Genomic DNA, 17231 nt, shown 5'->3' with positions numbered 1-17231 from the left:
GATTCTCAGAAATGACGCACGGTTCGTGACGAGCAAAGTCAGGTGAACCACGAATAGAAGCAAAATTCAGCAAAGATGGTGAAAGACGGGGAACAGGTCGAACGCTTTTAACCATTCGATGTCTAAATTAGTAGTGAATAATCGTCCGTGCTCTAGTCAATATGTGAGTGAGGATTCATGAATTTGCAGCTGGTATTGATAAGCACGCGTCAATTTGGAAAACGAGACGAACGCGGTGGAAAACGAAGGTACGGCAGGATGCTTTGTTTATGGAGATCAGCTGTGTTACCAAACACTTGTATCGCTTTCGCTACTGCGTCCGCGACGCTTCTATTTTTGTCGAATAAAGGTCAGCCGAAAGCAAAGACGAAGCGACGCTCGACGCACGAACGATACGTCGAAAGCTGGACGCGTCTCGTTGTTGATCGAACCAGGATATTTCATGATAGACTTTGTCTTCGAAAAATTATGCGTCGAAAGAAATAGCAAAAATTAAAAAGTAAAATGCGCATCCTCTTATCGAACAGTGAGTCAATTTATTGTCGCGCGTTCACCGATTTTTCGTTCTCGCGTTTCCCCTCGTCCAGCTAAATATTATTCGTACGTCGTGTTTCACGTTTCTCCGCATCGTCGACGTAGTTCTTTTAACTGTACGAAAATTCTTCAACGTTACGTTCACGATATTTTAGTGATCTTCGCACGATAACTGTTTCGAGCGTATGCTTTCGAAGAAGTTTCACGAAAAAACAAGTAAGAGTATCGTAATCGAAAGATTCCACGTGTACCTCCGAACAAACTTTGCTTTCCCATTAACGTGAAGAAAACGAGCAAAATGATCCATCCTTGCGATCGATTGGGAAACATCCTGATACAACGATATCTTTAGATAAAGAGCGGAACTGTCGAAATCGTTGCTCGTTATCAACGCCAAACAAAGGTAGATCAAGAGAAAGTTGCAAAAGATTTTTTCTTTTCCAATCAAACAAAATAAAGCAACGTAGCAACTAGTTGACAAAGTCAACTGCGTTTTGTCTCGCGATTACGCGTTTATCTGGTGGGTTGCTTACGTTTTAGATGCTTGCGGAGCAACCATCAACCGGTAGTTAATTAACATTTATGACATGAAAGAATGAAACGAGAAACCGTTATTACCTGCGTAGAGTCAAACAGACGAGCTAAAACGGTAAGACTCTCTGTCTCTTAGGTTTTCTACCGTGCAACCTTTAGTCGCATGACTCCTCTTTACAATTTGGTTGCTTCTCGATTACTTCCTTCCTTTAAATTTCTATGTACTCTCTCTCTCTCTGCTTAAAACTTTATCCCATACTGAAGGTTCGACGTTTTATTTGTCTCTGAGTTCCTTGACTAGTCATGGAGACACTGGGACAAGTGCTTTTCAAGATTATATTAAGCCGAATTGTGTTTGCCTAGATGACGACCGTACTGGATGGCAGGTACCAACGTATGGAGCCGTACAGAGGAGAAGAGGAGGAGGAAGAGGAAGAGGATGAAGAAGATGACGAGCACGAGGAAACTCCTCAAGAATCTGGTGTTATGATTCATGTGGTACCAGAGGGTAACAAGTCTAGATGGAACCACGTGGAAGATCTGGATTCGTTTTTTACAAGAATGTATCACTACCATCAGAAGCATGGATTCGCTTGTATGATGCTGCAGGAAGCGCTTGAACTAGGACAATTCATTTTCGTAGTTACATTTTCAACCTTTCTCTTTCACTGCATCGATTATTCCGTATTGTTCAAGTAAGATTTCGTCCGTCGTAAATCCGAGCCCATGGTACCTTTGTTATTCTCTTTTATTTTGTCCTTTAGGAACAAAGTAACCAACAGCACCTCGCACAAAACGTCAATCAGCGACGCGATTCTATCGACGGGCGAATGTACGGCATCCGTGGGTCTGGTCACTTGGATCTGTATTTTAGTAGCCGGAATTTTTTGGATTTTGCGAGCAATCAAAGTTTTATACCATTTCACGCAGTTTTGGGACATAAAGCTGTTCTTTAACACCGCGCTGAAAATCGACGACTGTGATCTGGACAATCTGACGTGGCACGAGGTACAAAAACGAGTGAGAGAAGTGCAAAAAGAACAAGAAATGTGCATTCACAAAAGGGAGCTTACGGAATTGGACATATATCATAGAATATTACGATTCAAGAACTACATGGTGGCTATGATGAATAAATCCTTGTTACCGGTACGGCTCAAAGTCCCCATCATAGGAGAAGTTATTTTCATGACCAGAGGATTAAAGTACAACATGGAATTGCTTCTGTTTTGTAAGCCTTTAACACGCGTTAAGTAGTAAATAACAATATTCGATCTTTGCGCGAATTAACACAAATTCCCGCCAATTACGAATTACCAATTACCGATTGCTTTTACATAGGGGGTCCGTGGTCTCCGTTCGAGAACAATTGGCATCTCAAAGAAGACTACAAAAAACTAAACAAAAGGCAAGAACTAGCAAGATCGCTGTCCAAGCATATCTTGTGCGTCGGAATAGCGAATTTTTTACTCTGTCCCCTGATTCTTCTGTGGCAGATACTTTACTCGTTTTTCAATTACGGAGAGGTAAGAAGCAAATATTTCGATGGTTGTCCAATCAACATTAATCGCGTCGAAAAACGCGTGTCCTCGTGCAGATCATCAAACGAGAACCAGGAACTTTGGGCACGAGAACTTGGTCTCTGTACGGTCGGCTCTACCTTCGACATTTCAACGAGCTCGATCACGAATTGAACGCGCGATTAAATCGTGCCTATCATCCGGCTTCGAAATACATGAGTATTTTTACGTCCCCGATCATGACCGTCCTCGCCAAGAACGTCGCTTTCGTCGCTGGAAGCATATTGGCGGTTTTATTGATATTGACCGTGTACGACGAAGACGTACTGACCGTAGAACACGTGCTAACCACGATGACCATATTGGGCGCGTTGGTAGCAGGCGCAAGAGCGTTTATACCCGACGAAAATTTAGTTTGGTGCCCGGAGGCCCTTTTAACCGCTGTTCTAGCGCATACGCACTACAGGCCAGATAGTTGGCGAGGTTACGCTCACACTCAAACCACTAGAGCGCAAGTGGCACAACTTTTTCAATATCGAGCTGTTCATCTTTTAGAAGAACTAATTTCCCCTCTGCTGACGCCGTTCATCTTGTGCTTCCACATGAGACAACGAGCCCTGGACATAGTCGACTTTTACCGCAATTTCACCATCGAGGTGACGGGGGTCGGAGACGTGTGCAGTTTCGCGCAAATGGATATTCGGAAACACGGAAACCCGGTGTGGCAAACGGTCACCGAAAGTCCCGTCGAAGATCGGACGACCACCACCGGTTACGAGCATCAACGGTACGGCACGGAAACGGGCAAATTACCGATTCCCACGTCGAATCAGTATACCCAAGCGGAAAACGGGAAAACCGAACTGTCCCTTATACACTTTACTTTGACGAATCCCGAGTGGAAACCACCGACTCACGCCGAGAACTTTGTCACCGCTTTGAGGGAAAGAGCGAGGAAAGAAGTACACGGCTTACACGGCGAGATCAACCCTCTATTGACGAGCTTGAACAGCTTGTCTGGCTTGGGACCGGGTGTAAGCGTTTATATCGATCAATTACTATCCGATATCGAGGATAGCGTTAACGATTTAATCTTTTCGTTCGTTTCAGTACAACGACATCGTCTCGAATATAATTCGGAGCACGATGATGAACCAAGTGCTAGGAGGGACAAGCACGAGCAACGTGTTCGCGAATCAACCCGCAGCCTCGACGGCTTCCGCCGGCGTTCACGAATCGTACAACTTCAGGTCGGACGGTTCGATGCGCGCGGTTCGACGCGGTTTAAGTAAAGCGGAAGGTCCGATACACAACGATAAAGGCTTTCTTTACGGACTGCAACAAGGAATGTCGAGCCAGTCTCTGGCCGCTTCCATGTTCGGATCGTGCCACGATATGGCTATCGATTTCTCGCTACCGGTGGAATTGACTGCTGCCGATATGTCTCTGTCTACATTGTACCTGCACGAACTTCATCACAGACAAGTACCTTTCCACCTCGCTCTTTTAATAATTCAACTCGCAAAATATTTCTAGTATTTCACGAACTTTATCGATTCCGCGCAGGTTCGACGAAGAAGCTATCAAGAAATGGCCACAAGAAGCGTATGGCAACGAAGTCCCGTTCAAGAACTCGCCGCGCTTCCTAATGTTAGGCAAGAGAGAGCACCGTTGCTGTTACATCAGGACTCCTCTATCAGAAGCAACAGGGAATCCACGTACACCAACAACACGCGTTTAGATAATATTTGAACCATATTCGCGATTTTTAACAGAATAAAATGTTTTTATCATCCGCTTTACGATTGCGACGTCCTCGTGATTTATTTTCCGTGGTAGCTTGAACGTTTAAGAATCCGTGTTGCGTCGACGTAAATACGGTATCGTGATATCGCTTCGATAGACTTATCCGTTTTGAAAGTCAACGACTTCGAACGCCTACTAAAAATAACGCTCGAGGCCTATGCACCGCTACGTACCGCGCGTCGAAAGATTATCAACAAAACTTCGGCTAACGTGGTACGCGGTTATTTCGAGACGTTACCGCGTTATCTTTGCAAAGGATAAACCGTCTATCGAACCGATCGAAAATCGACTCCTTCCATCAGCCTGTTTTTATCAAAGAAATCTGTACTTTCTTATTGTTTCCTTCGACGCTTACTGTTTGTACGCTGATCGAGAATAAAAGAGGAGAACAATCGTACGAATGCGAAAAGTAAAGGAGTACTCTTGCGTTGAGTTATATAAAATAAGAATCTCTTTGTACGTGGTAACGTTGTCTCTATTTTGTAGTTCTCGATGCCACGATTCTCTCTAGTCACACGAAACGAATGGCGCGCCATAGCATAAAGAGTTATATTTATTTGTTAAATGTACGTTATTCGATAAACATGGTGGGGTTGAACGTTAATGGGTAAGGTATGCGTACCCGTACCCTCGCACCAATATTTCCCTATTCTCGATATGTGCTCGAATGCAGCTAACGAACTATGCGCAAACTTTAAAATCGTTCTTTTAGAAAAGACTTGCAGGTTGTCACGAGGCATCGGTCGAGAACGATTTGGTTCGTGTTCGTTCATCGTTACGCGCAATTCTCATTAATTTCGCAAACGCCGATTTTTATCAACATCGAACAATTACGAGTCGCGCTCGAACGATCTTCGAGTTAAATAACGCGTAATAAAAAAAACTATACGAAACAAAAGTTTTTGCTAGGAAAAATCTTATATTAACGTGAATTTATGAAAGAAACGATATTATTGACTTAAGAGTTATCTGTAATTTATCATTACGACAAATAAATACGTTTCGTAATAAACTGTTTTTTGTAAAAACCTGCAGATCAATTTATTCGTACGCGCGCGCGTAACCCTGGATACGGTTCAACAATTGAACGTTGAAAAATATGACAGGCGAAAAAGAAATGGTAGAAATTAGTAAAAATATGAACACTCACCAAAGCTGGAAGAACTCGTCGGCAGATTCATCGTCGGGGGATGTCATCAAGTACAATCTGCGATGCAATCGAAATATCAGCGAAAAGATGACGAAGAAAGATTTCGTATACGACATTCGTCCGCCGAGTCAAGGAACCAGAAAGGTGTGTACACGAATAGACCGGATCGTGGCATTCTCCTTCGGGTATCTTCCACTTTGATGCACACGCGTTATCACTGTTATATTAATATTCGATCGAATTATTATAAAACCACGAATTTTATTTGCAAATAATATTTAGTTAACACGAGTACGAATGACGCCGAATAGAACACCAAACGTTTAAAACAAAGATGGCGGTAGCGTAGCGTCACGAGAAATCAAAATGGCGTCGAAAAATACCGCGAAAATGAATAAAGCAACGAGCCGAATACCACTGTGATTAATCACGTTTGCTATACACCCAAATTACGTTTTGTTTCGTTAATATCGATCGCTCAATCTCGGATTAATGAAGTAAATTTAATCAATCGCGAAATATTTGAACAAAATGCGACGTTACAATAGCATGAATAAACGCGGCGTCACTTTTATCTGCAAGTACAGTTTTACAGTTATCTTACGTGATCGAACGAATATTACGATAAGCCCGCTTCTCTCCACACTTCACAACTCATTAATAAATGAATATTCACTATTTATCACGTAAGACACACGCGACGCGAAACAAAACTCGAATATTCGGGAGCAAATTCTAAACGACCCGCACTCTCCGAACGCCGCGACGGACATGCGCACAACGTCGACTCTAGCGCTCCGTGCGCCGAATTGGCGGGAAATCGTATTTCTTTCGATAAATCGCATGGCTTATATTTATTGATCTCTTATTTTTTAAAACATTGATTTTCTCGTCGAGTTACATTCTTTTCTTTCTTACTTTCAATCGGGCAGATTTATTATTTTCGCCGATAGTAAACGCAGAAAATAAATTTTCAGCTGGAAGAAATAAAATACCCCATAGTGTTACCGTTGCAGCTTCGTAAGAAACAAAGCGCCGACTCTAAAATACCTCGATATGCTGTCATTTCGGAAAGAGACAAGTATGCGGGTAGCGGTGACGCGATAAACGTAAGTTGCATCGTTCGTTATTATCCCGTCATTCGATACGCACTATCATCCAAGGCATGATCCTTCAGAGATACAGCAAATGCATATATCGATACGGTATCGCCCTTACAACCAAACAATTTTTTTTCACTATGAAGTGATTACATGGTTATATAAAACTTTAAACGTTAGCTTTCAGAGCAACGATACTTGAGATTCGAGTGCAATTTCTGTCACGAACAAATTGCTACTTTACTGTCACTGTCGACGCACGTTAAATTTCATCGACGAAAATACTGCAAGTACTGTTACTGGATACTAATGGACAACGAAACGATGGAAGAGCACATTGAAAGTGTACATTGAGTCGATCCAACTGTTCTACGATATATGTTTTACCGTTGTCGCTTACCGATTGGAATACAAGTTACAATACAAGATCTGGAAATTTGTAAACAGAGTTATTTATTTATTTTGGACAATCTATCGCGATGATCGCTCATTACGGTAACAGTAGTAGAGGGGAGGTCGTATCGCGATAACGATAATCGGCAGTTGTCACCCTGGGACGAAGGCGTGGCAAAAGATAGTCGAAATCGTCGAGATGGCTCAATGATATAGATTTTGATCACCCGATGGTCCAGATTGGGTGTCCGGAGCGATAGCCTTCAATACAACTTCGACGTTATCACGGCAATTTACACAATTGATCGCGCGTCCACGGAGTTGTAGATCGTTGGACAATAGCTTCAGATTCTGCGGAACGTTAATCGAGTTTCTTCGTGAAGACATAATCGTGAAAGACGCATTTCGATTTTTGTAAAATTCCATCGCTTACCTTTGCTACGGTTACGTCGATCCTCTTCAAATTCTTGCAGTCGAGTACAACGTTGGAGGAGTTATTCTCCGACAGTTTCATTATGCGGGCTCGGAAATCCTCCGCTGCTGGGAAGGCGATAGTTTCTTCGGGAGTAACGCGTATCAAAGCTTTATCCCCTGTCTGCGTAAATAAAACTTCACCGAATAAAATTTCCTCTGATTCATCGAAACAAATATGGACATCGTTATTTACCTGTTCGACTTCGGTTTGAACGGTAAATCGCGTCGAGAAGTACAGCAATATTACCAGATTCAAAACTATTCCGATAAGGATTCCCCATTCGAGTTTGAGAAAAACGCAGAACAGGAACGTAATCAACATCAAGAAAAAGTCCACTTCTGCAAAAGAAACGCGATCAAAAGGAATCCGAATAACGCCTTTACACACGCTACATACAATGTATCGGTTAGCTTACTTCTGGCACGCCACAATAGAGCGTACGTTTTAAAGTCGAGCATATAGTACATGGCGCATATGATAACTGCGGCCAGAGTGGCTTTAGGAATGAAACGAAACGTCGACGTCAACAAGCTGGATGCGAGCAACACGAGGCAACCTGACAAAAAGTGTTGATGGACGTTTTGTGAACGTAAGAGAATTCTATAACGTCGCGAGCTTTCGCGAAAAAGAGAAAATCGTTCGGTGACGAGATAGAAACTCGCTCGCGAGATACTTACCTGTGAATAAACCTCCGAACGTAGTTTTCACTCCGGACGAATGATTGACCGCAGTTCGAGTGAAAGAACCGGTAACCGGCATCGATCGAACGAACGAGCCAAACATGTTGCACAGTCCCAAAGCGAGCATCTCTTGCGTGGCATCCAAAGATTTTCCCATCGCTAAACAGACATATTATTCCGCAAGTGTTTTATCCGCGCGATTTCGTATCGGATTAAAGCGTATACCGCGTACCGAAAGCTTTCGCTATGGCCATGTGTTCGATGGCTGACACTACTGGAACGAAAAAGAGCGTAGTCCCCATGGCAGTGGTCGTTTCGATGAAATCGTATGTGCGGTTATTGGCAATTATCGAGAAAGGCGGTGGTCCAAACGGTGGCAGTCCCTCTCCCAACGTCCCTGGAAATGGTATTTGTCTTTTGTCCCTTTCTCTCTCCCTCCTTCTCTTGTCTCCATCTTTCCAACTAAACCACGGATCGCGATAAATTTGGATGGCCCGTATCCTCACCGGTCAGCACAAAGGGTGTCTGTTCATTGACGAAGAATATGTATGCCAGGGCAGTTCCCACGACGACCACTATAGCGTTACGCGCCAGAGTAACGACCCATGCAATTTTTTGTATCCAATTACCAGTTCGTCGTCCGGGCAAATGCTTGTATACATTTCAAATTAAATGAAACAAAAAGAAAAAAAAAACAAGAAAATATAGGACTCTCTCGAATCGCGTTACGACGATGCGTCGATTACTCGGTACGTATAGTTCAGTCGCGATTATAATCTTCAAGCGCTTTACGATCAAATGTACCTTGAATAAGACCAGCACCGCTATCGTTACAACGCCTAATAACGTGTCTTGATATCGGATTTTCTCCAGATTGCTAAAGATCGCATCCAAGGCATCCACCAAATCCTCGCTTCTACCAGGAATGCCTAATAACGATTTAAACTGCGAAGCCGCGATGTTAATCGAAGCTGCAGCCGTGAAGCCCGTAATTACAGGTAGCGAAATGAAACTCAACAGAAAACCTGAAACCCGCGTTGACTTAATATTACGCTGATCCAAAGAAACCGCATACGCACAGATGCGAACGTAGTCCACTTTTCGTCCACGCCAACTTACCCAGGTGAAAAAGACCGAGCAACGCGATCATGCAACCCTTTAAAAACGTTAGCAGCACCGCTATGTCTGGCCCATAAGCGACTACCAGAGGTTGCACCATTGTTGCCATAATGGCTGTAGGACCGATGGTGATACTCTTGCAGGAACCGAACACAATGTACACGAACGATGCCATAAAGGAAGCGTATAGGCCATACTGAGGAGAAACAGAAGTCGAACGGTTATCGATTACCAATTTTCGTGGACGATCGTTGCGCTCGAATTTCGTACCTCTGGACTTAGTCCGGCAACGACACCGTACGCGATACCTTGAGGAATCGCCGTGAGGCCAACCGTGAAGCCAGCCAAGGCATCTTGAGGCAACCACGGGAGCTTGTACGTCGTCAACCACGATAGAATTGGAAGTCTTCGTTTTGCATACCGGTTTATGTCGCAACGAGCCACTTGAAAACGAAAAATATGATCGCTTTATTCTCGTTAAGTCTCAGAAGCTATTATTAGAGAAGCGAAAACTTCTTTCGGTTGTAGTAGCTCCTTTTTTAATCGATTATAAATTTGTCATCCCGATGTTCAGTCATTTGAAACTTTTTGCAACGACCTAAATGAGTGGAAATCTATTGGACCGACGTCGGAAGAATATGTAGATTGCGCGGCATTGATCAACCACTGTTCCGGACTGCCCACTGGATAATTAATGAGGTATGAGCTAGCGTTGTCACTTAATTGAATCGTTCGATTTCTGATTTTCAACAGGTAAGTTATTTTACGAAACACAAAAACCGACAGAACTTTTGCACTTGTCAAATAGTTGGAATTATTCTGTACATATTTGGTTATCTCACTTTTCTCGCGCAGCGCGTCCCTCGTGTTACTGAACATCGTTTTGATCCGTTACCGAGACGTCGAACGAAAAACTCTGCGTTCTCTGCGTAGAAACCTCTGATAGGGTTCGAGTAACCGTGAAACGAAAGAAACGCGGAGGATCCTCGAAGCACGGAGTGTCCTCGATCGCGTGGAACATCGGTTTCTCGTGTGCTCGAACAATCGCCGTGCCACCGACTGCCAGTATTTATCACGCCATCCCCTCTCTTGCTTTTATCGTTACTCGACGATTCAGTAGCGGCAATCTACGAACGTCGATGAGACTCCGTAAATTCTCCCCAAAGTTTAGCTCGTCATCGTTGGTCGGTTTCTTTTCCCTTCAGCCATAATTGCTTCGCAAATTGCATTCGTCGTGGCGCGTTACAACGACGAAACTTGGTAGAATTATATCGGATTCGAAACTGAAATGAAATCGTGTCAGGCAATAAATCGTTCGGTCTTTCGGTTTCTTCGCTTTTTGTGCTTCTTGCGTGTTTTTCTTCTCGCATCTCTAGGAGAAATCAACGGAAGAGAAGGCAACGCCTGCGCGAAATCCAGGATTCTCGGTCAGCTCGGTCGGGTTAGCGACTATGAATGAAAGCTCGAAGCTTTTAGTATCGCGCGAAACGGCCGACCGTTCGTTACCGCGTTATTGCATCCTACTCGCTTTCGGTGCCCGTTTCGATTCGATCTAGTTCTTTTTTTCTGTTGCACCAGCGATAAATCCGGTAAGTATCGGAAGTTTCTAAATTAGAACGATTTACACCGAGGAAACCACGTAAGAGTAACCAGTTACAGGTACCAGCAGCCCTCTGTGTCATCTCCTTTGGAAAACGCGTTATTTCCTGCACGATATTGAAACGAAAAAAGTTTCTTCAACTTAATATTCTTCGTTGAAGTATACTACAGTTGCCGATTCGATTATCGTTGTTGAAGGAAAATGTCATTCAACGCGCGCCCGTCTTTTTTCGGGAGCATTCATAAATTTAGGCGATTCTTCGAAGATGAATCCTTGTTACGTCGCGAGGATAATTATACGGGCGTCGCGTCGCCGAGGAAAACAATAATTATTAGGAAAAATTTGTAAAAGAAACGGTATAATGATTGAGACGGAAATCGATGATATTCGCCCGTGAACGACCAGGTACGACCACTGCTTTAGATTTTATTCGTGCATTATCACGGTGAGATTGTAATTTCGAATTCGCAATAAAGAAATCTCGATGCATCGATATTTGGCGTGCATTCGTGTAATAAAGCGCCATTGAAATCTTTCATTATAATTGGAACACGAAGATCATAACTTATGTCCAAAAATAATTGTCGGAATTAATGGTATTCGGGAATTTACCACTTCAGCATAACGTAAAACTACTCGAACCCACTTGTCGGTATCGTAACGTAATTTTCCCTACGTATTATAGGACTTATATCTTTGATAAAACTAGGTACGTGACGGATTAAACGATGATTGATCGTCGAAAGATAGGCTCTGGATTTGTAACGCGAAAAATACAACAATCGCACAGCACGTAGAGCAACGAATTTGCATCACGTAACATGGAATACGTAACGAAAGCGCGATATCAAAATATTAAAGTGTTCTCGACGTTGACAGAAACACGTGCTTGGCGATTTCGAATCGACTTGAAAATTCTTATTGATCGCGCAAAGTTATTTCAGGGCGTCGTACATTAGAAAAATGAACGTACCAGAGTAACTATTCCCTTGTCTCTCTTTTCCTTCTCTCGCGATTTTCTTTCAGGACGATCCACGACACGGTCATGTACGAAATTTATGCCAACGAAACTTTGGAAGGCAACGATACACTTCCGCGCAACGTATCTCTGTACGAGGAATACATCTTCGATAGAACCGACGTGAAAGTGATTTTTATTACGCTTTACAGCATCGTATTCGTCTGCTGCTTCCTCGGTAAGTCGTTTACATTTCCTAGCGACATCTGATCCTCCGCTTTTCGAGGACTCGAGGGTATAAACGAATTCCAATCGTCAAGTGTCACTCCGTGAATCGGTTTGCGCAGCAAGCAGGATGCATACATATATTTATAATGCAGGTAATTAGCCAGATGAATCGCTTTGATCACGCGTCGCGCGATCCATGACCGATGAAAATTAACTGGTTTTGTGAAACGATTCCATCTACGGTTCCTGATGTTCCGAACGCGCAAGCTAGCGCGATACTATCACGAATAGTAGGATTTATTACGAACGCCAGAGAAAACGAGATCAGGAACATATATACGGTGTTATCGTCCCGTTTCGACAAGTTCAATTTCTCGATCGAAGCGAACAGATATACGGGAACGTTCGACCGAAAGCAAGAAAACCGAAGAGAAAGAGGAGGGAACGCTTTAAACGTGATTCGATTAATGATGCCTCGAACTCCGGTTAAAGTTTCTACTTCTCGTTGGCGGGACAACAAATTTAATTTACGTTCGCTCTCATTTACCGTGTAATCGGACGAAAGGAAAATTTTTCCAAACTTTATATCGATGCACGCGAAACCGAATCTTCGACTTTCTTCCGAATTCGTTTAAACTTCATTACGCGTTTATTTAGAGATTTGCGAATTCTTCGAAACATGTCCAAAGTTAGTAACTCTTGTATTATCTACCTTCACAGAAATTTATTAGCGGCATTATTTCATCGGTGAGAATTGTACGCGCACACGCGTTCGCGTGCGTATCACTTTTCGCTAACAACCTATAGATTAATCGACGATGAATCTCGTTGCCCAGCAATTCGTTGCAATAAATACTTGTGTAAATACTAGTCTTCGATCGAGTGCTCGTATCGATTACGCGAAACAGAGAAGTTTACGTAATTCGATAAGGGAGAATTCAATGCAAATAAATAGAGCTCCGTGTAGCTTGACCAGTGCACAGCGTAAAGTGGAAAAATATCGATTTTAGAGAAGATTTATTCGCGCTCTCGATGTACTCGTTCTCGCCCGGATAATAGAAACGAACAAATTTTATTCGATGCATCGATTTCAATTATTCTCCGTGATTTCCGAATGTCTTGAGAGATTTTCCGTGTTTCGGTAATACTTTTCCGTCGCGATATATAATGCACGGCAACCTGTCGGACATATCGCACAGAAGGTCCAGCAAATAATTGAACCGTAACTCTGCCTCTTGTTATCGCGACGCTTTCCTCGTCTTCCCCTTCGGCTTTGCATGGAACATTAAAAATGCTCCGTTTCATTTCGTTTGCTGGAGTCGCATCGATTTTTCTTGATTTAACGATACATAATTGAAATAGTCTTTTCCAATTCGTTTGCTCATCAATCACTTCAGAATATGAAAATTGAACATGACACAGCAAACTACTCGTTGAACAGTTTTCAATTCGAGAAATATCTGGTTGTCAAAGCGGACGGTCGAAAAAATGTAACAAGCGTAAGTTCATAAAGGGATCGCTTTTTCGAACGTTTCTTTTCAGGTAATTCGTTGGTGATCTTGGTGGTTACGTTCTCCCGAAGATTACGGGGTGTAACGAACTTCTTCCTAGCGAACTTGGCCATGGCCGATTTCTGCGTCGGTATCTTTTGCGTGTACCAAACCCTGACCAACTATTTGACGAACAGCTGGCTACTCGGCGACTTTCTTTGCAAAGTTTACATGTTCGTTCACGCGCTCTCCTACACAGCGAGCATATTGATCTTGGTGGTAGTCTGCGTGGAGCGTTATTTGGCCATCGTTTACCCGATCAAATGCAGATCCGTGCTCACAAGGCGTCGACTGCGACTCGTGATAGGAGTCGTTTGGGTCGTGGCAGCGATCTACGCTTCACCCAGGTTCTTCTACGTGGAAACCATGAAAAATCGCTTAATCTCCGGCGACGTGGATATCATCTGCTTGGCTAACATCAGGAAACACAACAAGGCTCTCCTGGACGCGGTGAACCTCGTGTTTCTTTACCTCGTTCCGCTCGCGCTCATGTGTTGCTTGTATTCGAGGTTGGCGATAGGCTTGTGGAGAAGCAGCACCGCTATCGACGACACAGATTCGACGGACAAAACTGGAAAGGGTAAAACGCGTCGCGTTCACGCCTCCAGCAGAAACGTCCTACGAGCCAGACGAGGCGTCATCAGGTACGTATGATCGGGTTTTCAAACAATTGACGATGCCTGATCGAGGAAATGAAACCGAAATGGACAATTTTTCAGAATGTTGATCGCCGTGGTGACGACTTTCGCCATCTGCAACTTGCCGCAACAAGCAAGAATCGCTTGGGGATATTGGGACTCGAGTTACGATCGTACCTCGGACTTTAGCACTCTTCTAACTCTGTCGACTTTCCTGATTTCCTATGCAAACTCTTGCCTGAATCCTCTGCTGTACGCTTTCCTGTCCCGTAATTTTCAAAAAGGAACGAGGGAACTTTTCGCCTGTTACGGAAAAACGAGAAAACGCGGAAGTTCCATCGCTTTGACAATGGGATGTACCGGAGGAGACGCACCGACGCGTCGCGACAATGCTCCGAACGCTAATCTTCCTCGCAGTTCTTTTGGTCGGACTAGTTCTGACCAATATGGTGCATGAATCACTCACGCGTTCACCCGACAAACTACGCGCGAAAAAAGCATCTGATTTGCGCGACGAAACTTTTCCGGTCCGGAAAATATTTCGCGCGGAGGCATTGTTCGAACTTCGTTCGTCGAACATCCTCGTTTTACAATTTACTCGTCTTCGACGTAGTTCGTGTTTTCTCGCATCGATCAGTCATCAATGTATGAACCATCAAAATAAACTCGTGCCAAAAGTTCGTGACATCATTTTCTCGTTAAAATCGTAACTCTGAATCGAATCCGAAGCGATCGAATCGACAAACTGAAAAACACGATTTGTCGCGAACACGAAAGAGGAGAGAAAAAATATTTGAAGAGGGTAATCGTTTTACAAACGGGAACGAAATACTCCAAGTATCGCGTTTAAAAACGGAAATGACTTTTTCCACAATCGCGGACAACATTGAATTGGTTTCGATTGTTCGACGGAACAAAAGTATCGCTTCTTTTCCAGAGTATCGTCTTCGTAGAAACTAGAAGCTTTCCGAGTATCGATCAACAAGACTACTCGCTTCGTAAGACACGGTAATTTTGTCGAACCAACAGAGATTCAAACTCTTTTATGCAAACTGTAACAACGAACGATTGCCGGAAGAAACGATAACATTCCCGTGTAGTCCGCGTCAGCTGTTCGCTATTTGCAGCGATATCGTTCGATGATAAAGCGTGTTGATTCGAGGCTACGAGTTTTTCTCCACATTTTATGGTGTTTCCATTCTCTCTCCTGTGTCTTTTCCATTTGCGAACAGGTCCCATCAGCGCGGTTATTAATCGGTACTTACGTTCGTTATTTTCTCGCGTTCTCGGACTTCCATTCATATTCTCGCGCAAACAGAACTGGAACAGCTTCGAATAGTTTTCGTGACTAACTTTGACGATTCCGGATACTTTGAGAAAGAGTAACGCTCGCAATAGAGAAGACGCGCGGCACGATAGCAATTTGGTTAATCGTTATCTTAGTCCGTTCGGTAGCGGAGCGTGTGGTACAAATAAGACGGTTATCGCGAAGACACGAGTACTTACTCGTGAGAATCATGTTCGCGTGCACGGACGATTCGTCGAATTAATATGCGAGATAGCAACGGCTCATTTCCGAGTATAGATGCAAATTTAGACTCGCGAGCAACGAAATTGCTTTACATCTAAACTGTATAAGCTGCTCGGGTCTATCGTTCGCAGTTGTCTGAAAACGAAGCAAAGCCGTTGAAATCGAATTTGTTCTTGGCACAATTCAATCAAGGTGTTTTACGACACCGGTAATAAAATGCTTTTCGATCGCTTCGTCGTTAAGTCGAGAGTCGCAAACGTTATTAAATTTAGAAAATTGAGAAAAAGATTAATATTGATCCGTGCGGGAAGAAGATCCACGTACGCTATTAGGTGGAATGAAAGTGAAAGATTAGGTCGAAAGACTTGCACGTTCGATCGACTTCAATTTCGTTCCTTTCTCGTTTCCCTGGCATTCCCCTCTTCATCCGAACGGCGCGGCGATATATCTCGTTCGTTCCTTCCCTCTTTTCTCTTCCTCTTTCTCTTCTCAAATCATGCGACTGTTATCTGCTTTTTTTGCTTCCTCCGTACACTGTCCGAAAGGGTAGAGAGTTCAAAGCCGAGTATGTAACCGGTTGATTCCGGTCCATCAGCTTCTCTCGATTCTCTCTTATCGACGAACGGAGATTTTTTTCCTCGTGGAGATAAGTTTTCGTTGTTTCAGCCGAACTACGATCTCGTTACGGACGATTCGAAAGAGCGTTCGATATACGCGACGGTTATCGCCACTTCATTTCCTCCTCGCGAAAGCGAATCGCACATGTCCAAACCAACCAATTTGTGTGTGTATAAATAACGAAAGTGCATACGGTCGAACGATAACGGATGATGAAATTTATTCGTCGATCAGGGAATCGAATCGTACGCAATCTGAGCAGTTTGTTCGCGAACAAACAATAAAACAGAATAAGACAATCTGTATATAGTTAGAAACTTACCCGTTTATTGTTTATCGGGAATTACGCGATTAACTTATTTTCCATTCGGCATTGAGATAAGATAGCACGAGCCGCTGGGGGTATTTTCTCGTCGACACCGACGCGACAAGATTAGCGAATGTCTTGATAGCCAAAACGAAAAAACACGAGAGGCGAGACGAGAGGCGCGAGACCGACCGTCGTGAGAAGAGATTCGCGTGGACAGGAAGTTGAGAAATTCGTCGGAGAATGTTTAAATCGATACTTTAGATTCGTTCAAAGTTCGACAACACAAATGGAACGTTCGTGGACGCGCAACGTGTCCGATGCTTTGACGAAAAAGAAGTAAAACGAGAGAAGAAGCGGGAGCTCGCGATAACATCGTAATAGTTATTATTATTGCTACATCGGACCCCCAGCAGAAGTTGCATCACGTAACACCAGATGACCCCGAAATGGAAAATATATTTTGCGGTCTGTGCTCGAGTCGTATCTC

General features: G+C 43.5%; 5 protein-coding genes across 14 annotated transcripts in view; 3 read left to right on the top strand and 2 right to left on the bottom strand.

Moving 5' to 3' along the window:
• LOC100883165 (uncharacterized) overlaps positions 1 to 5684 on the bottom strand; it is an 81844-nt gene extending 76160 nt beyond the window's left edge. Inside the window, exon 1 of the mRNA XM_076540790.1 lies at positions 5545 to 5684. The gene's annotated coding sequence lies outside the window, so the exon portion shown is untranslated. The remainder of the gene's footprint in view (positions 1 to 5544) is intronic.
• Atg9 (autophagy-related protein 9) lies at positions 25 to 4390 on the top strand. 4 transcript variants are annotated; one of them, XM_003701091.3, is made up of 9 exons: positions 25 to 349; positions 690 to 937; positions 1075 to 1183; positions 1432 to 1763; positions 1833 to 2299; positions 2410 to 2594; positions 2666 to 3622; positions 3699 to 4073; positions 4155 to 4390. In XM_003701091.3, the coding sequence occupies exons 3-9, from the start codon at positions 1130 to 1132 to the stop codon at positions 4338 to 4340; spliced, it is 2556 nt and encodes an 851-aa protein (XP_003701139.1). In that variant the 5' UTR covers positions 25 to 349; positions 690 to 937; positions 1075 to 1129; the 3' UTR covers positions 4341 to 4390. The 4 variants fall into 4 exon arrangements, with proteins under 4 accessions (XP_003701139.1, XP_012135867.1, XP_012135866.1 ...); XM_012280477.2 differs by lacking the exon at positions 1075 to 1183; XM_012280476.2 differs by lacking the exons at positions 690 to 937; positions 1075 to 1183 and having other exon boundaries at positions 25 to 248.
• On the top strand, positions 4937 to 7088 carry LOC105661905 (uncharacterized). Its single transcript, XM_012280479.2, has 3 exons — positions 4937 to 5688; positions 6522 to 6653; positions 6825 to 7088. The coding sequence occupies exons 1-3, from the start codon at positions 5494 to 5496 to the stop codon at positions 6996 to 6998; spliced, it is 501 nt and encodes a 166-aa protein (XP_012135869.2). The 5' UTR covers positions 4937 to 5493; the 3' UTR covers positions 6999 to 7088.
• Positions 7081 to 16896, bottom strand: LOC100883053 (sodium-independent sulfate anion transporter). 6 transcript variants are annotated; one of them, XM_076540862.1, is made up of 11 exons: positions 16757 to 16896; positions 9582 to 9754; positions 9312 to 9507; positions 8997 to 9217; positions 8699 to 8843; positions 8425 to 8589; positions 8190 to 8351; positions 7928 to 8068; positions 7705 to 7850; positions 7471 to 7632; positions 7081 to 7388 (listed from the first exon to the last, which is right to left on the bottom strand). In XM_076540862.1, exons 3-11 carry the CDS (start codon positions 9484 to 9486, stop codon positions 7242 to 7244), a joined length of 1464 nt encoding a protein of 487 aa, XP_076396977.1. In that variant the 5' UTR covers positions 9487 to 9507; positions 9582 to 9754; positions 16757 to 16896; the 3' UTR covers positions 7081 to 7241. The 6 variants fall into 6 exon arrangements, with proteins under 6 accessions (XP_076396977.1, XP_012135833.1, XP_003701233.1 ...); XM_012280443.2 differs by lacking the exon at positions 16757 to 16896 and adding an exon at positions 15551 to 16730; XM_003701185.3 differs by lacking the exon at positions 16757 to 16896 and adding an exon at positions 10154 to 10295.
• On the top strand, positions 11957 to 14965 carry LOC100882832 (trissin receptor). 2 transcript variants are annotated; one of them, XM_003701183.3, is made up of 3 exons: positions 11957 to 12107; positions 13640 to 14291; positions 14367 to 14965. In XM_003701183.3, exons 1-3 carry the CDS (start codon positions 11957 to 11959, stop codon positions 14740 to 14742), a joined length of 1179 nt encoding a protein of 392 aa, XP_003701231.2. In that variant the 3' UTR covers positions 14743 to 14965. The 2 variants fall into 2 exon arrangements, with proteins under 2 accessions (XP_003701231.2, XP_076396988.1); XM_076540873.1 differs by having other exon boundaries at positions 11977 to 12107; positions 12250 to 14291.
• Positions 16897 to 17231: the final 335 nt, after the last annotated feature.

The sequence above is a fragment of the Megachile rotundata genome, chromosome 16 (genome assembly GCF_050947335.1).
Source record: "Megachile rotundata isolate GNS110a chromosome 16, iyMegRotu1, whole genome shotgun sequence".
In the NCBI taxonomy this organism is placed as follows: domain Eukaryota; kingdom Metazoa; phylum Arthropoda; class Insecta; order Hymenoptera; family Megachilidae; genus Megachile; species Megachile rotundata.
This window is presented reverse-complemented; position numbering and strand designations above follow the sequence as displayed.